The sequence below is a fragment of the Drosophila tropicalis genome, unplaced genomic scaffold, assembly GCF_018151085.1.
Source record: "Drosophila tropicalis isolate 14030-0801.00 unplaced genomic scaffold, ASM1815108v1 contig_829, whole genome shotgun sequence".
Taxonomy (NCBI): Eukaryota; Metazoa; Arthropoda; class Insecta; order Diptera; family Drosophilidae; genus Drosophila; species Drosophila tropicalis.
In genome coordinates this window covers 209,399-224,508 of record NW_027173320.1, presented here as the reverse complement: position 1 = coordinate 224,508, position 15,110 = coordinate 209,399, and the positions used below count along the sequence as shown (strand labels likewise).

The 15,110-nt window shown below is 45.6% G+C and overlaps 1 protein-coding gene across 1 annotated transcript; it reads right to left on the bottom strand.

The window, feature by feature from the left end:
* Window positions 1–13,520: 13,520 nt before the first annotated feature.
* LOC137580176 (uncharacterized) lies at window positions 13,521–14,848 on the bottom strand. Its single transcript, XM_068294096.1, has 2 exons — window positions 13,849–14,848; window positions 13,521–13,708 (listed from the first exon to the last, which is right to left on the bottom strand). Exons 1-2 carry the CDS (start codon window positions 14,846–14,848, stop codon window positions 13,521–13,523), a joined length of 1,188 nt encoding a protein of 395 aa, XP_068150197.1.
* Between the last annotated feature and the right edge of the window lie 262 nt (window positions 14,849–15,110).

The following is a 15,110-nucleotide window of genomic DNA, read 5'->3' as shown; positions in this document are numbered from 1 at the left end:
AACTTTTGAATTAAAACCTTAGCAGGCCATATGTTATCAATGTAAGCTGCCACAGACGACTCAGAAGTATCTGGAGCATAAAAGTTTGCGATGAGGCACTACGGAAGGCGGAGGAGCATTGGAATGTACAAGTAATTGAGAGCCAGCATGATCCTGTAAATGATCAGAGCTCCCGTAAGGAATAGATTGAGGTACACCGGGGCTTGTACTGAGTACTTCAATCTGAAAAGAAGAGCATAAAGAGGGACAAGAAGATGGTGTAGGCGAAAGTAAAATCGGAGAGGAAGTAATAGAGAGAGCTGGCGACTGCTTACGAGGCAACTCAAGGGTACATTTCTTGTGCAATTTCTCAGAAGGTGGAACGAACTTGAATTGCGACAATATATGTACGCTAGAGTCACACTCGTTAGACAGCTGTTTGGCCAGTTTGTTTAAAGAAAAAAACTTTAAACGAAGATCCCTGCACATACGGCTAAAATCAAGCTGCTGGCTGGCACAAAATGGGCAAGTCCAGCGCATTAATCCAAGCTCAGGCTTAGACACAGACAAATCAGAAAATTTTTCATAGTCGGGGCCATTTACTATAAAGAAAATTTAAAAACACGGCACTAAGATAATTACCAATAAAGAATCAATAAATACAAATAAAACAAAGAGACAGCTAGAGTGCACTGCACAAGAAAGAGTGCAAGAACAGTTGAAAGCCAAGCTGCGAGAGGCGGCGTTACAAAAGTGATTACGCGGGAGTGAAGCTGAGCACAACCACAAAGAAGAGAGTACAGCAAAAATAAAAAAAAAAAACACTAGCACTGATGGTATAATCGGGGCAATGAAGGGGGCAACGGCGGAAGAAATGACGGAAGCAACAAAAGGGTGACTAGCAAACAATACTAGCGAAAGCATAAACAAACTAAGCGCAATCAAAAATTGAGAGAAATAATAAATATAGATAAAAAACTCAAGAGCTATGAAAAAACACGACCGTCACGTCAAAGAGCAGACAACCATTTTTTGTGATTGTATAACGTGTACACGTGCGATCACGAAAGGATTTGGAAAATAGCAACCATAGTCCCGAAATTTTGAGTTTATTAGATACTGATGTACATAAATGTTGAAAATTATTTTTGACAATATCAGCCATCAATAGCAAATTTTCAAAATTAACCTAAAAAAAATGTAAAAAGTTTTTATTTTTTACTTATTGTAATTATGTTAGAAAATCAAAACAAAACATTAAAAAATGTTATATAGTCGTTTAAAATAATGATAAATTCCGTTTGTGTTTGAGAAAAAAACCGGGTTTCGCTCCATTTTTAAAGAAAAAACATGCTTGTAAATATTTTCTGACTTTCATCTTGAATATTACAGCACCACGAACAACCAGCACTCCCTGGTGCTGGAAGAAATAAATGAAGTATCACGTGAAAAGTGAAGTGTTTTCTTGTGGGAATGCTAAATCATCGAACCTTAGCGCCAAACTCAACATATTGTCTTACCGATTTTAGTTTCGATTCGGTCAACCATGCCGTACTATTATACAATCTAAATTTGGTTAGCTTTCCGAATGCTCTGCTTGGATTTCACAATATCTAAGCAATACGAGGCAGAGGGTTTCTTTTTAGGCAAAATGGCAGTTTACCTTGGCCCATACATCTGGCGCCATCTGGGAAAAATCAAGTCACTCCTCCTGGTGTGACCGTAGATGCCGATAATCAAAAAACCCTCCTCACTCCTCGCTGCTTTTCGCCGCTCACTGCTGTTCACCCGGTGGCGTGAACATACCGCCCCCTTGCAACATGTTGCAATTGCCACCCTGGACATATTGTAGGATGGAGGACGGCAGCGTCCTGGAGCGCCTAGATCCCACAGGAGCCGGAGACGACCCATCCGAACACGGTGCTCTGGGCTGCGGGAGTACCGCTATGACCGGGCACACAGCCTGGTTGGATGACCTCAGGATAGAGGTCTGCCCCGAGCACCACGGACACCGACGCCGACCGATAGAAGTTGGTGTCGGCCAGGATCAGGGTGGCGAATTTCTCCCGGACAGGCGCCGACACTTCCCGGATAGGAGTGCGGATGAGCAGGTCCTCATCTCGGAATATAACATTCCGCCGGAACGTCTTGTCGGACCTCGACTCGAGAACGGCCGTGCAGGCCTGGTCGACCCCGACCAGCCAACCCGTCACAGCCAACCCCAGGAACCGGGCAAAGGAAAGATTGATGCGGCTCTCAGCCGCACACGCATCGAGGAGGACGCGGGTCAGGAAGGATTTCGAGCAATTGCGTAACCGGAGGACTGCTGTTGGCATGACAGTCGTCGTCCTGGTGGGGAGCAGAGAGGAGAGAGAGATCACGGGTGCGCCTTCTGGTGAATCGGAGCGGTCGAAAGATGATCGGGAACGGGGTTGTGACGGTGGTGCAGCACGTCCGGAAGAGGATGACAGGCTGGGACGCCGCGCTGAGGCGCGTTGTCTCGGCGGTTGGTCGGCCATGTAGAGCAGGGTGTGGTGCTTTTGCCCGCATCGTCGGCAACCATGGCGAGTCCGGCACGCGTCGGATGAGTGCTCGTGTGCCAAGCAATTGGGACAGTACTTATTTATAAGCACCGCCCGGAGCCGCTTTTCCCCTCGGAGGTTCAGGAAGCGCTGACACTGCCCGAGAGCGTGAATCCCCCGATAGACCCGGCATCGATACGCGTTCGTCCCATGTGGAGCAGATCGTTTGCTGCGGTGGTGCGACAGGCGCGTGGGGGCCATGTCGCTAAGGAGAGGCGAGCTGAACGAACTGCAACGAAAGAAATTACGTAGGGGAGACTGGATTAGTCGTTGCACGGGAACGAACAACATGCACGGAGACGAGGACATTCGGACGGAACATAGAGGGATTGGGAGTCACAATAGGGTGTTAGGCTCAGGACTCCTGCTGTCTTGCAACAGGATGAGCTTCGCTACGGGTCTTCGGATAGACCCACGCGCTGTGGTGGCATCAGCCACTCGGACGAGACCGTCAGATCCGGGCAGAGTGCGCTCAATTTGCCCTAAGCGCCACTCGTTGGAGGGGAGATTGTCTTCGGACACGATCACGAGGTCGCCGGTCTGGAGGCTGCGAGTCGGTGATTTCCACTTATTCCGTTTGTGGAGCTCCTTGAGGTACTCACTCTTCCAGCGGCGGCAGAAAGCCTGCTGGATTGCCTTCAGTCGCTGCCATCGGTTGATCAGCGACATAGGCTCGACCAGAATCTCCGGTTCCGCAATGGATAAGAGCGGTCCTCCAATCAGGAAGTGTCCCGGGCTTAGGGCCAGCAGGTCCTCTGGATCCTCGCTCATGGAAGAAATTGGCTTGGAGTTCAGGCACGCTTAGATCCTACACAGGAGAGAAACTTTTGACCCCTGCTTCCCACAGTCCTCCCATATGGGGCGCGCTAGCGGAATGAACTGCCAGGAAAAAATGTGCTGGGAAAATGCCTTCATTATATCAAGCTTGGTGGTGTTCAGGAAATCTTTTTCGAGCGCCTTTGAGGCCCCTAGGAAGGTTTTGCCATTGTCGGAGTAAATGCGCTGTGGGCATTGTCTCCGTGCGACAAACCGAGAGAAGGCTGCAAGAAATCGTTCAGTGATGAGGTCGGAGGTAGCCTCGAGATGGATCGCCTTCGTGCTGAAGCACACAAAGACGCAGACAAAACTCTTAGTAATGAGACACGCACGCCCGGTGTAATTCTTGATCTCGAAAGGCCCTGCGAAGTCAATGCCCGTGTGGGTGAAAGGCCTGGAGTACGTGATGCGCTCTCGCGGGAGATCACCCATCATCTGACTCTGTAGTCTTCGACGATGAACGATGCAGACTTTACACCCCTTGATGTGGGACTACATCAGGTTCTTGATTCGTGGGATCCAGAATTTGGTGCGCAGATACCGCACCATCAGTTGATTGCCGCCATGCAACGTGATGCGGTGGGCGAATTCGACAAGCAGGCGCGTGAAATGAGTATTATAGGGGAGGAGAATGGGGTGTTGTTTATCATACCGGAGGGAAGAGGTCGCCCTTCACCCAGGGCCCTTATCTCCGCGATGTATTCTCGACGCTGGGAGGTCCGAATCAAGGCCCGCTCGGCGGAGAGCAATTCGTCATTGGTGAGGTGGACCGTGGAAGGCGTCGAAATCCTTTTGGTGGCGAAGCGTAGGATATACGCGGTGACTCGTAATGCCCTACCGTAGTACGAGAAACGTTCGCTAACGTCATCGAGTAGGGTGGTCGCGGTGGTGTGGCACTGGACTCGTAGCTCCAGCTGGGTGTCTGGGAGTTCATTATTGAGAGTTGGCCAATACTCGGGGTCCCGCTGGAGCCAGTGTGGCCCATGCCACCAGAGGCTGCTGGCCGATAGCTTGGCCGTGGAGACTCCACGGCTTGCCAGATCAGCGGGGTTGTCCTCGGAACGCACATGTGACCAGCTTTGGCCATTGGTGCTTTTGGAGATGCTGGATACCCGATTGGCCACGAAGGTGGACCAACTACACGGGGTTTTATTGAGCCAAGCCAACACGATGGTAGAGTCGGTCCAAAACTGAGAGGTTGCAGGTGAGATTGGGAGTTTAGGAACGATCGACGCCCAGAGATCGGCTAGCAACTCCAGCCGAGGCAGCGAGACTGTTTTGACTGGAGCCACACGGAGATCGACTCCTTCAATGGTGGGTCCGCTACGGTGAAGAAGAAGACGTCCTCGGCGGCTTGCCAGCGGATGCCCAAGGTTTTTGCAGTGCTCGCGTCTTCCAGCTCGAGAAAGTCCTCTCGCAGCAGGTGCTCTCTCGGAATAGCTTGAAGCAAGCGGAAGGCCCGCAGATTGGAGGGCAGCTTGAAGCTCTCGTATGGCGAGACGGGCGTCGGCTTCAGTGTGACCGCCGGCAAGGACATCATCAACATACATGTAGTTCCGAAGGATTACATCGCTAGCACGTCTTGTGCCAGTTGTAAAAGGACTCGGATCGCCAAGAATGGCGCGCAGTTAACTCCAAACGTGACAGTTTGTAGCTCATAATCCTGAATATTGCCGCAGGGATCTCGGTAGAGGATCCGCTGAAAGGGGGTATGCCTGGGGTCGACTCGGATTTGTCGATACATCTGCGTTATGTCAGCGTTGAAAACGAATTGAAAGAACCGCCATTTCAGTACCTGAAGCGTGAGATCGGCCTGTAGAGTAGGCCCGGTGTGCAAGACATCGTTTAGTCTGACGCCTCGTGTGGAGGGGCTCGACGCGTTAAATACCACGCGTACTGCTTAAACACCGCGTGATGGGGGAGATAGAAGTTTTTCCCATCTTGAGGCGGCGTCACCCGAATCATATGACCCAATTCCCCGTACTCTTGAATAATGGCATCGTACTGCGTTTTTAAGACGGGATCCTTGAAAGGGCGTGCTTCATTCCGCAGGAATTGAGCCAGCGCAATCGGTCTTGAATGACCCAAGTCGACGCTATTCGGATCTTTGAATGGTAGGGACACAACATATCGGCCGTCCTTCCCTCTTTGGTGGTCTCCTGGAAATTCCGCTCTCAGAATACGTCACCTCCCAAAACTTGGTGAGGAAAACCTCAAGTTTTGCTTCTGGACTAACTTGCGTCTGGGCAGCGAAAACTAATCGAGATACCGGATGGTCAGGCATGATAGTCCCACACAGAACCCATCCAAAGATGGTTTATAGCCCGACGAACTCACCAAAGTCCTTTTTGATCCGCTCTCCGAGTATGTGGGGAAACAGGTCTACACCGATAATCATATCAATAGGCGCGGACTTTTTGTAGTACTGGTCAGCCAGGGGGCGATCGAGGCACTGCGTCGGAACCGTGTTAAGGGATGGAGCCGTTGGAATGGCCCCTGACAACTTGGATACGACCAGGGCGGAGTCCTCAATCTTGTTCAGTCTGTCACACGGAGGAGACAGCATCAGCAGACACACCTTGTCGGCGCAGCCTCCATTACTCTGGCCCATGCCAGTAACCGCGGCGTATACTGGGTAAAAGGGGGCTGGACCATGTTGAAGACACGCTCGGAGAGAAAAGTTGAATCGGCCCCAGAGTCGATCAACCCAAGAATATGGTGATCCACACCACGATGGAGCAGAGTGACAATCGCAGTGCCTAAGAGGCCTCTGCCTGGGGTAGATGCAAAATAACTTTGAGCATTTGTGAGCTGGTTGCTCGTGGACGGACGCTCTGTGGCGCTGGATGGTGGGACTTGCGCAGCGGACGGCGAGGACACGGACACATCACTAGGATGCAACAGGGTATGATGACGCTCCTTGCAGGTATGGCAGTTATGCGCGCTGGAGCAGCCCTTCACTTGATGACCGCGGGCAAAACAGTTCAGACAGAGTCCCTGCTGTCTAATGGTTTCCAAACGCCTCTGAACAGGCATATCAAGAAAACTAGGGCAGAGCCGTATTGCGTGATTCTCCCGATGGCACAGCTTGCAAGACGCCGGTTTTAGCTGAGCTTTCGCGGGAAACGCTTGGACCTTCATTGTTGCAGAGGATTTAAGGGGCCAATGGGGATGGCTTGGACACTTGGGGCCGACTTATGTTCTTCGGTGGCATCCAGGACACGATACCGATCGGTAAGAAATTGGTTCAAATCGTACCAAGTTGAGACGAGAGTCTTATTTGGCACTGATTGTTCCCACAGAAGGATTGTGGCCTTCGGCAATTTGCTGGTGCAGATGGCGATAAGTAAGACATCAAAATTCTCAGTACTAACACCAGAACGCTCAAGCGCGGTAAGACACCCTTGAAACGCAGTCTGCAGCTCTCGCAAGGATTTGCCCGACTCTTGTGCCACCGCGGGAATCTGAAGGAGTTGTCTGGCTTGAGTCATGACAAACAGACAGCTATTTTCGTACCGTACGGTGAGGTTCTCCCACGCGGCCTGGAAACCCTCATTCGTCAGGGGGACTTAGCCACGATGGTTCTCGCTTTCCCTCGCGTCTTGGCGTTCAAGTGATAGAGCTTCTCCACTTGTGACAAATACGGATTAGCGATATAAATGGCGGCGAACAAATCGCGGAATGTGGGCCATGCTAGGCTGTCGCCATCAAATGTCTCCACCTCACACGGAGGAACTCTATGCCCCGGCGGCCCCGACGGCGCCGACGGAGCGGTTGGCTGACGCATAAGACTCGTCATCTGTGCCGAGAGCTGTTCGATGCGTTCTCCGAACAACGTCCCGCATCGCACATACGCCGGCTTATGTTTGCTAAGCTTTCCTCGTCGGTTTGGACTGTCAAGGCCTTGTGACAACGGGAGTATTCCATCTCGACCGTTGACCAAAGGGATTTGTGCTGCTCTAAGTGCATTTTAATGGAAAACAAGGGCACTTCAGAAGTTAGAGCTTCACTCTCACGAACTTTAAACAGAGTCAATGCGTCGCACGCCAGAACGAAATCGGAGAGGGACATTCTGGAGTGTTCTCTACGCTGTTGTGATACGAATCGGGTGTCGGGAGCGTCAGAACAGTGCGTCACGATAACGTGCGGGATCTGGGTCTGTGTTGAAAGCTTGGAACGACCTTTGTGTTCACTCGAGTCCTTAATTGAGAATCTGCGACCCTTAGGTAGGCTGGACGAAGACGGACGGGACCTTGGGGATTCGCTGCGCCTGCGAGCAGACGGGAACTTGCGCGAAACATCCGTACGCTTCACGGTCACCGGTGTCTCCGGAGGCCAAACCTTCTCCGGAGTTGCAGAGGGAGACGAAAGACTGTTAGACTTTGGCGCAGTCTTGGACGGCTCCGTGGACATACTCAGGGGACGACCTTACCGACGAAGACCGCGTTTGTGCGCTTTTTGGTTTTGGAAAGACAACAAAAAAGAGAAGTGAACTGTATGAGGACGCATGAATTTTCTCACTGTGCCCGCAGGATTGCGGGAGAATTATCTCGCGCGTGGCTCGGAAACGGAGCCCTTTTAATGGGGATATATGCGGAACAATATACGAACGCACGAATGCGGATCAAAAATTACACGTAGACAAAGTGGAGTGATTACATAACAAGCTTAGATGTATTCGTAAGTAACTATGCGAGTACGTATAAGACAAAAACACGGATGAAATAAATAAAAAAAGATGTATAGGGCAAAAAAAAAAAAAAAAATACGTTTTTATATAAATCTGGATCTGGATATATATATGTGCGCAAAATAATGGCCGGAAAAAAATTATATATGATTTATAAATATATGGGCACGATAATGCTGGAAAAAATATATATGTATTGATTTAGAAATATGGGCGGATATATATATGTGCGCAAAAGCTGGCCGGAAACATTATATAAATAATTAATAAATGTGGACGGATATATAAATATGGGCACGATAGTGCTGGAAAAATATGTATGTATGTATTTATAAATATGGCCGGATATAAATATATATGTCTGCACAATAATGGCCGGAAAAAATTATATATAACTTATAAATATGGACCGATGCATAGGGGCACGATGATGCTGGAAAAAAATATATATATGTATTTGTTTATATATTTGGGAGGATGTATATATATATGTACATATATATGTGCGCAAAATACTGGGCGGAAAAAATTATATATAATTTATAAATATGGACGGATGTATATGGGCACGATAATGCTGGAAAAAAATATATATATGTGGATTTATATATATGGCCGGATATATACATATGTGGGCAAAATAATGGCCGAAAGAAATTAAATGTATCTTTATTTATAAATATGGACTAGTATATAATTAGGCAAAAGAAGGGAATCGGAAATAATGTGATTTGAATTTGGCGCGCTTGAGCCGCCGATCAATATCACGACTCGACTCACGTGTCACCACTACTCCGAAAACAGCTGCCGGCCACTGTTTATATATTTGGTTTTTCTTTTGTTTTGGTGATTAATTGTGTTATAATAATTTTTGTGGTTGTGCGGAGGAGGAGAAAAAAACAAAAAATCGAACGCTTTTACACACCGCGAGTGTTGTGCGCGACGGCAATAAAACAAACGATCAGTGCGTATGGATATATACATATAGGCGTAAGAAAACCGGTAAGTATATGTATGTATGTGTGCACGCGCGTTGTTCACAAAAACGTAAGTAATTTGTTATTTAGCTAACTCGATCGGATGATAAGAAATTCAATGCCCTTGTTGAGTTCCTTTCCTCTCCCCTTTTTTTTTTGTTAAATAAATATGCGACACCGAAATGGATTATGTGTTGTGGATATGTACATATGTATGTGCGTGCATCAATGTATGACGATGTATGTATGTAAGCAAGTGCACCGGTGTTCGGATACGCGCGTGAGGAAATTAATTTCGCAACCAATTCGAACGCACAAGAAATCGCCGTGCATACGTTAATTGCTATTTAAAAAAAAAAATTTTTTTTTTTTTTGTTGTGGTAAATGTGCGAATGAATTATGTGTATATGGATATGTACATATGCGCGTACATCAACAAATGACGATGTATGTATGTAGGTGGATACGCTCGTGAGGAAATTAGTTTGGCATGGAAATAATTCGAACACATAAGAAATCACGGTGAACACTTTGATTACAATTTTTTTTTTTTTTTTTTTTTTTTACTATAACACTTTAATAATTTTTTTCGTGTTTTTTAAACCTTTACGCGGACTTGGCAAACAGCTATGGAAACTACATGTACATGTGAATGTAAACGAGTTTTACATATGTAAAAAAAAGTGGAATCGGACAAGTGTGAGGAAAAGAAAATAAATAAAAATGGGGAATCGTGGAATGGAAAACAAAAACGTTGGACAAACACGCTAAGGATTGGGAACTACCATGTAACCTTGGAACAGGTCAGGTTATACATACAATATATAAAAGTGTGTAGGTCGCTATGGAAAAGCGGGAAAACCTTACACTTTTATTAATATGTAGGGGCAAATGAAATAAATAATGAAATCTTGTACTTATCGGAATTCCGCCGATGCAAGCTGGAGGAGGGGAAGGATATCCGGCTCGAAGGACCAATGTTTGTGGAGGGGCGGAAGGATCCAAAGTAAGCCACAAGTGGTTGGCGGGTGCCAATTTCTTCCGGGGTCTGGTGCGTGAGTAATGTAATTAAAACGCGCGAGAACTTCGTTTTAAATTAATTGAGATTTATTTGTTTTAAGTGATAAGATGTCCCGACACACACGAGAATGCTTCGGGTTGGAAAATTTACAATCGAAGAAAAGCAAATCAAAGGAAAGAATGGGTGTTCGGGTTAGATGCTCGTACTAGATTAAAATGGCGATGCCCATTTTAAAAATCAAGTCACCCCTCCTGGCGTGACCGTAGATGACGAGGATCAAAAAACCCTCCTCACTCCGCACTGCTCTTCGCCGCTCTCTGCAATGAACCTAAGTGCCCACTCCAGAAGTCATTTCGATGGTCTTAGATGACGACTCAAAGAGGATATTTTTAATACTCATCGAAAGATATTAATAATTTAATCAAGAATAAGGCTGATGATGACAAGATCGTTCAACGTATATAAACGCAGAGTTTGACTAAAAGAATCAAAACCTTGCTCAAGTCAGTATAAATAATATTAGTTTGCAAAGCAGATTTGACTTTTTTAATTTTTAATGGGTTACTATTTGTAGATCTTGACAAACTCATGTTGGAACATCGAAATGCTAAGATTCGGCTGTTATTGTTTTTCAAAAGATTTAGACAGACAATATGGAAACACCCCCTTAATTGGCGGTAAATGGCATGTAAGACAAGTGATCTGATGTCTTTCGTTTTGCTTTGACGAAGTTATAAAATTGCTTAGAATCGCCAGTAAGCCAGAGTTTACATCGCTAAAAATAATGCGTATAGCATAGTGAACTGGTTTTTACCTTCTTGAAGTTGCATAACTTTATGTATCAGTCCATCCTTAATTCACAACGGAAACATCAAAAACGATTCAAGAGACTTACAAAAGACAGAAATATCAGAGTCCATATTCGTGCAAGCAAGACCACGTTTGTTAAGATTAAAAAATTTGTCCTTCGGAAACTTCGGGATCAAGGCATCGACTTGATATCAGTAAACGTTACCCGAAAAGGAGGTTCAATTATTACCACCAGAGTTGGATAAAACTTGTCTTCGGGGATAAATAATGAATGATCCATTCCTGGAAACATCGCAGTTGGGAGAATCTAACACACGACAATAACATATAGGATTTCGTTGATTTAAGAATAACTCAAGGAGACCATCTGTTCAATGAAAGACGTTAGTATTTCATAAAGTTATTAAATGTTTATTTATTTATATATATATACAGGCACTAGCACATAAACCAGTGACTAAAGGTTGTAGCAACCAACACATAAATTGGGTGGACCTCGGAGTGAGATTACAAAGGTAGAGATGGGGCCAAAGACAGCGATGCACACCCGATGTAGCTACAATTGGAATCTGATCTTACTAAGAATAATGCATTTCTTTTATAGTACAAAATAGCGAGCTCATCAGTGCATAGTTCGACATAGTGTTAGGTCAGCAAAATACGTCTTTATTGATAATAGCTAACCATAGCAGCTTAATTAACTAGGTCTTAATTGTTTACTGCTGACCATAACAGCTCTACATATGACTGATGAGCCATCAATATCTATAATCGGGTTACATACTTAATTGACATACATTTCCATTTTGTTTTATATTTTATATAATCTAAACACTAACGTACTCCCGGCTGTTGAACACCTGTTCAACGTTATCCAACGTTGACCACAAAATTGGTGGGTGCTGGGCTTACTGCAGCAGGAGTCGGTATGGGATTGACGATCCTCACGGTTGTCTGCTCTGGACCATTGTGTCTTGTAGGTTGTGAGCATCGTCTTATTCCATATACCATCACAAGAACCAATGGTATTGTTAGCGCTACGTAGGAGACGATAACATGGTGAGCCGGCTGGATGGGGTCTTCTGGTAATTTCCAGTTTTGCTTTGTTTCCGGGTTTCCTTGAATGTTGCTTAGTTCGTCGTAGCTTAGCTGCATCTTTGTGAATTTTGGTGTTGGCGCTACTTTTGTTGGGCCAATGCTGAAGTTGCCAAATCGGACATATGACAATTTCATTGTCTGTCGTAGTTATACGGTGACCTGTTATTCGTATAGCAGAACTCCTTGCTGTGAACGTCGGGTCTAGAGTTAACAATCCAGTCTTCTTAATAGTGACACTTTGTATATTATCGTCACAGGTCACTGCGAGTTCAATTGGTCTAGTGGTAGCAAAAATCCACTGATTTTTGTGATACGTGTCGTACCACACGAATGACCTGTTTATGTGTTGTATTTGACAAGTTGATGATTTTGTATTTTTGAATAGCTGGAACTCACAGTTGCTATTAGCCGTAAACGTCGTTTGTTTTTCAAAACAAATATATTGCTCGTTGTTGAGCTGATGGCATTGTTCCAAATCGGCTCTTGAGGGCCCAATGTATTGATTCTGTTCCTTGTTGACAGCAATGATGGGAATTTTAATGTTCATGATTACAATCCCATGAGTGCCAATTGCTGGAATGGGTACCAGGTTATACAGTTGAACTGCCTGCGTTGCCACTAATGGAAACATGAATTTAAATATCACATGATTGTTTGCGATTGTGCCTTGTGCTTTCATTATGGCATATAATTGCAAGATCTCGTTATCTGGAACTGGCTAATCCGAACCAAACGGAAAATGTCCCTTAAGTTGGTTCAGATGTTCCCGTAGCTGGCCTGGAGATTGTTGTAACCGGCTTATTTTGCTATGATGGGCATGATGATACCCATATGATAAATACTCGGGAAATTTCGGTTTGAATTTGTTGCAAATTCCCTGCAGTCACTGTCATCTGAGTAGTTAGCGTGATATACCATTGCAATGCTTTTACCACATTGTCCTGGACCTTGGTCATGTCGTTCATTTGTTGTTCCATTAGTTTCATCTGATTTTCAATCGTGGCTTCGTCTCGCTTAATGATATTTATCGTTGAATCAATTACAGATGTCTGATTTTGCAGCAAGTTCAATAAGTAATCTTCATTTGATTTAACTTTTCGTATGGTGCTTGACATCTTTGTTGCATACTTTGAGTCCAGCACACCAAATAAGCCGTTCGCAATGTTCCCAATTATATCTAAAGGCGATCGTCGTTGGCGTTCTATGTGAAGGAGATCATTTCCTGTCCGTATCTCTGAGTTGACATGCTCGAAGTGCCTCTGCATTGCGGTGCATGCCTCTGGAACCTTCATTAACACGCATATTTCTCCAACCTTTACTACTCCGCCTGAAAATGTCTTCAGGTCGGCCCAATATGGTTCGAGATCGTAAAATGCCACAATAGTCCAGTCAGACGTTCCCATCCTTCCTGTGCCTATACTTTCATAGTATATGCCTGGTTTGGGGTTTAATCGAGTTATATTAGTTCTTTGAGCAAATGCTATAGGAAGTAACAACAGTATTAGTCAGATCGTCATTGCCAACGGTGGCAGACCGATCGACAAACGTCATTTGGACTCTGGTTCTGCGGTGTCCTCGATACCAGGATCTTCTTGGGAATTCGATTCTGTGTCATCTGCCTCGATTTTACGTTTTGTCGCCGTCTCTCTAAGCAAGGGAGCCAATTTATGGATAGTCCGCTTGTAGGTGCCCCTGGCTGTTTTAACGTCTACCACGCGGACGTATCCATCGAGGCCTGGATATAATTTAACAATTTGTCCAATTGGCCATTGCAAAATTGGCACATTATCCTCCTTTAGAATTACCATCATACCTTCTTTGACATTGTCATATGGTTTTTTCCACTTGGATGTACCCTGCAATTCTTGTAGGTACTCTGAGGAGACCGTGGTGGTATGAACTTAAATTGCACTCCTTTTTGATTGCAAAATTCCTTGATACTACCTGCTGCCGTTTCTGAGTGTATTGTATCGGTCAGCTCCTTAAGTTGGTTGTTTGCTCCAACAAAGTTTGTTGCACTATTGCAGTATAATATTTGGCATCTTCCTCTGCGCCCAATAAAGCGCTGAAGCGCGCCCACAAATGAGGAGGTGGACAGGTCTCCGACCAACTCCAAGTGTACTGCCTTGGTTGCAAAGCATAGAAATACTGCAATGTACGCTTTGTCGGTACGTTTTCCTCGAACCTTATGGTGGATCCAGAATGGTCCACAATAGTCTACTCCGGCATTAAGAAAGGGTCTATTCTGAGATACCCGATGCTCAGGTAAGTCGCCCATGACTTGTTTAAAGAACTGAGGCCGGTACTTGGCGCATACTACGCAGCCCTGGATCACATTCCGGATCATCGAATTCACCTTAATGATGTGGTACTGTTGCCGAGCTATTCCGCGTAGTGCCTCATGTCCACAATGAAGATTATCTTCATGAAGTTTCCGTAGCATCATTTTAACCACCGGATCATTATACGGCAAGAGATATAGATTCCTTGTTTCCGTTGATACTGGTGCTTGTTGTAGTCGAGTTTCTACTCGTATGATTGAATGTTCATCCAGTATTAGTGGCAATGTTGCCACCGTGCTTTTGCGATCTAGCGCTTGATCAGGTCTTTTCCTTAAGTGCCGTAATTCATGTGCAAATCCTGTTTCTTGAATTTGCTTAATGATCACTCTCCGTGCTTGGTCCAACTCTTCCAACTCTAACTGAGCCGTTGGTTTTCTGTTCTGCTTTTGACAAAACCGTAGCACATACGCCACTATTCGCTGTAGCCGGTAAAACGAATTTCTGTGATTTACCGTATATATCCATTCACTCTTGTTGTTTGCCGTGGTAGTCACCATGCTGAATACCTTGGTTTTCTTCTCAGCGGTGTCCATCGGGTGCTCTGTAGGCTTAAATGGTGCTGGCCAGCCACGTTGTGGTCCATGCAAAAATAGTGGTCCATACAACCATAATGTATGTGTGCTAAGCTGAACTGCTGATATGCCTCGAGACAGAACATCAGCTGCGTTGAGCGATGATGACACATGACGCCATTGCCTTGGATGTGATACTGCGTGTATTTTTGTCAATCGATTAGCAACAAACGTGTGGAAATGTGATGCCCGTGAATTAATCCACGAGAGTACTACTGTGGAG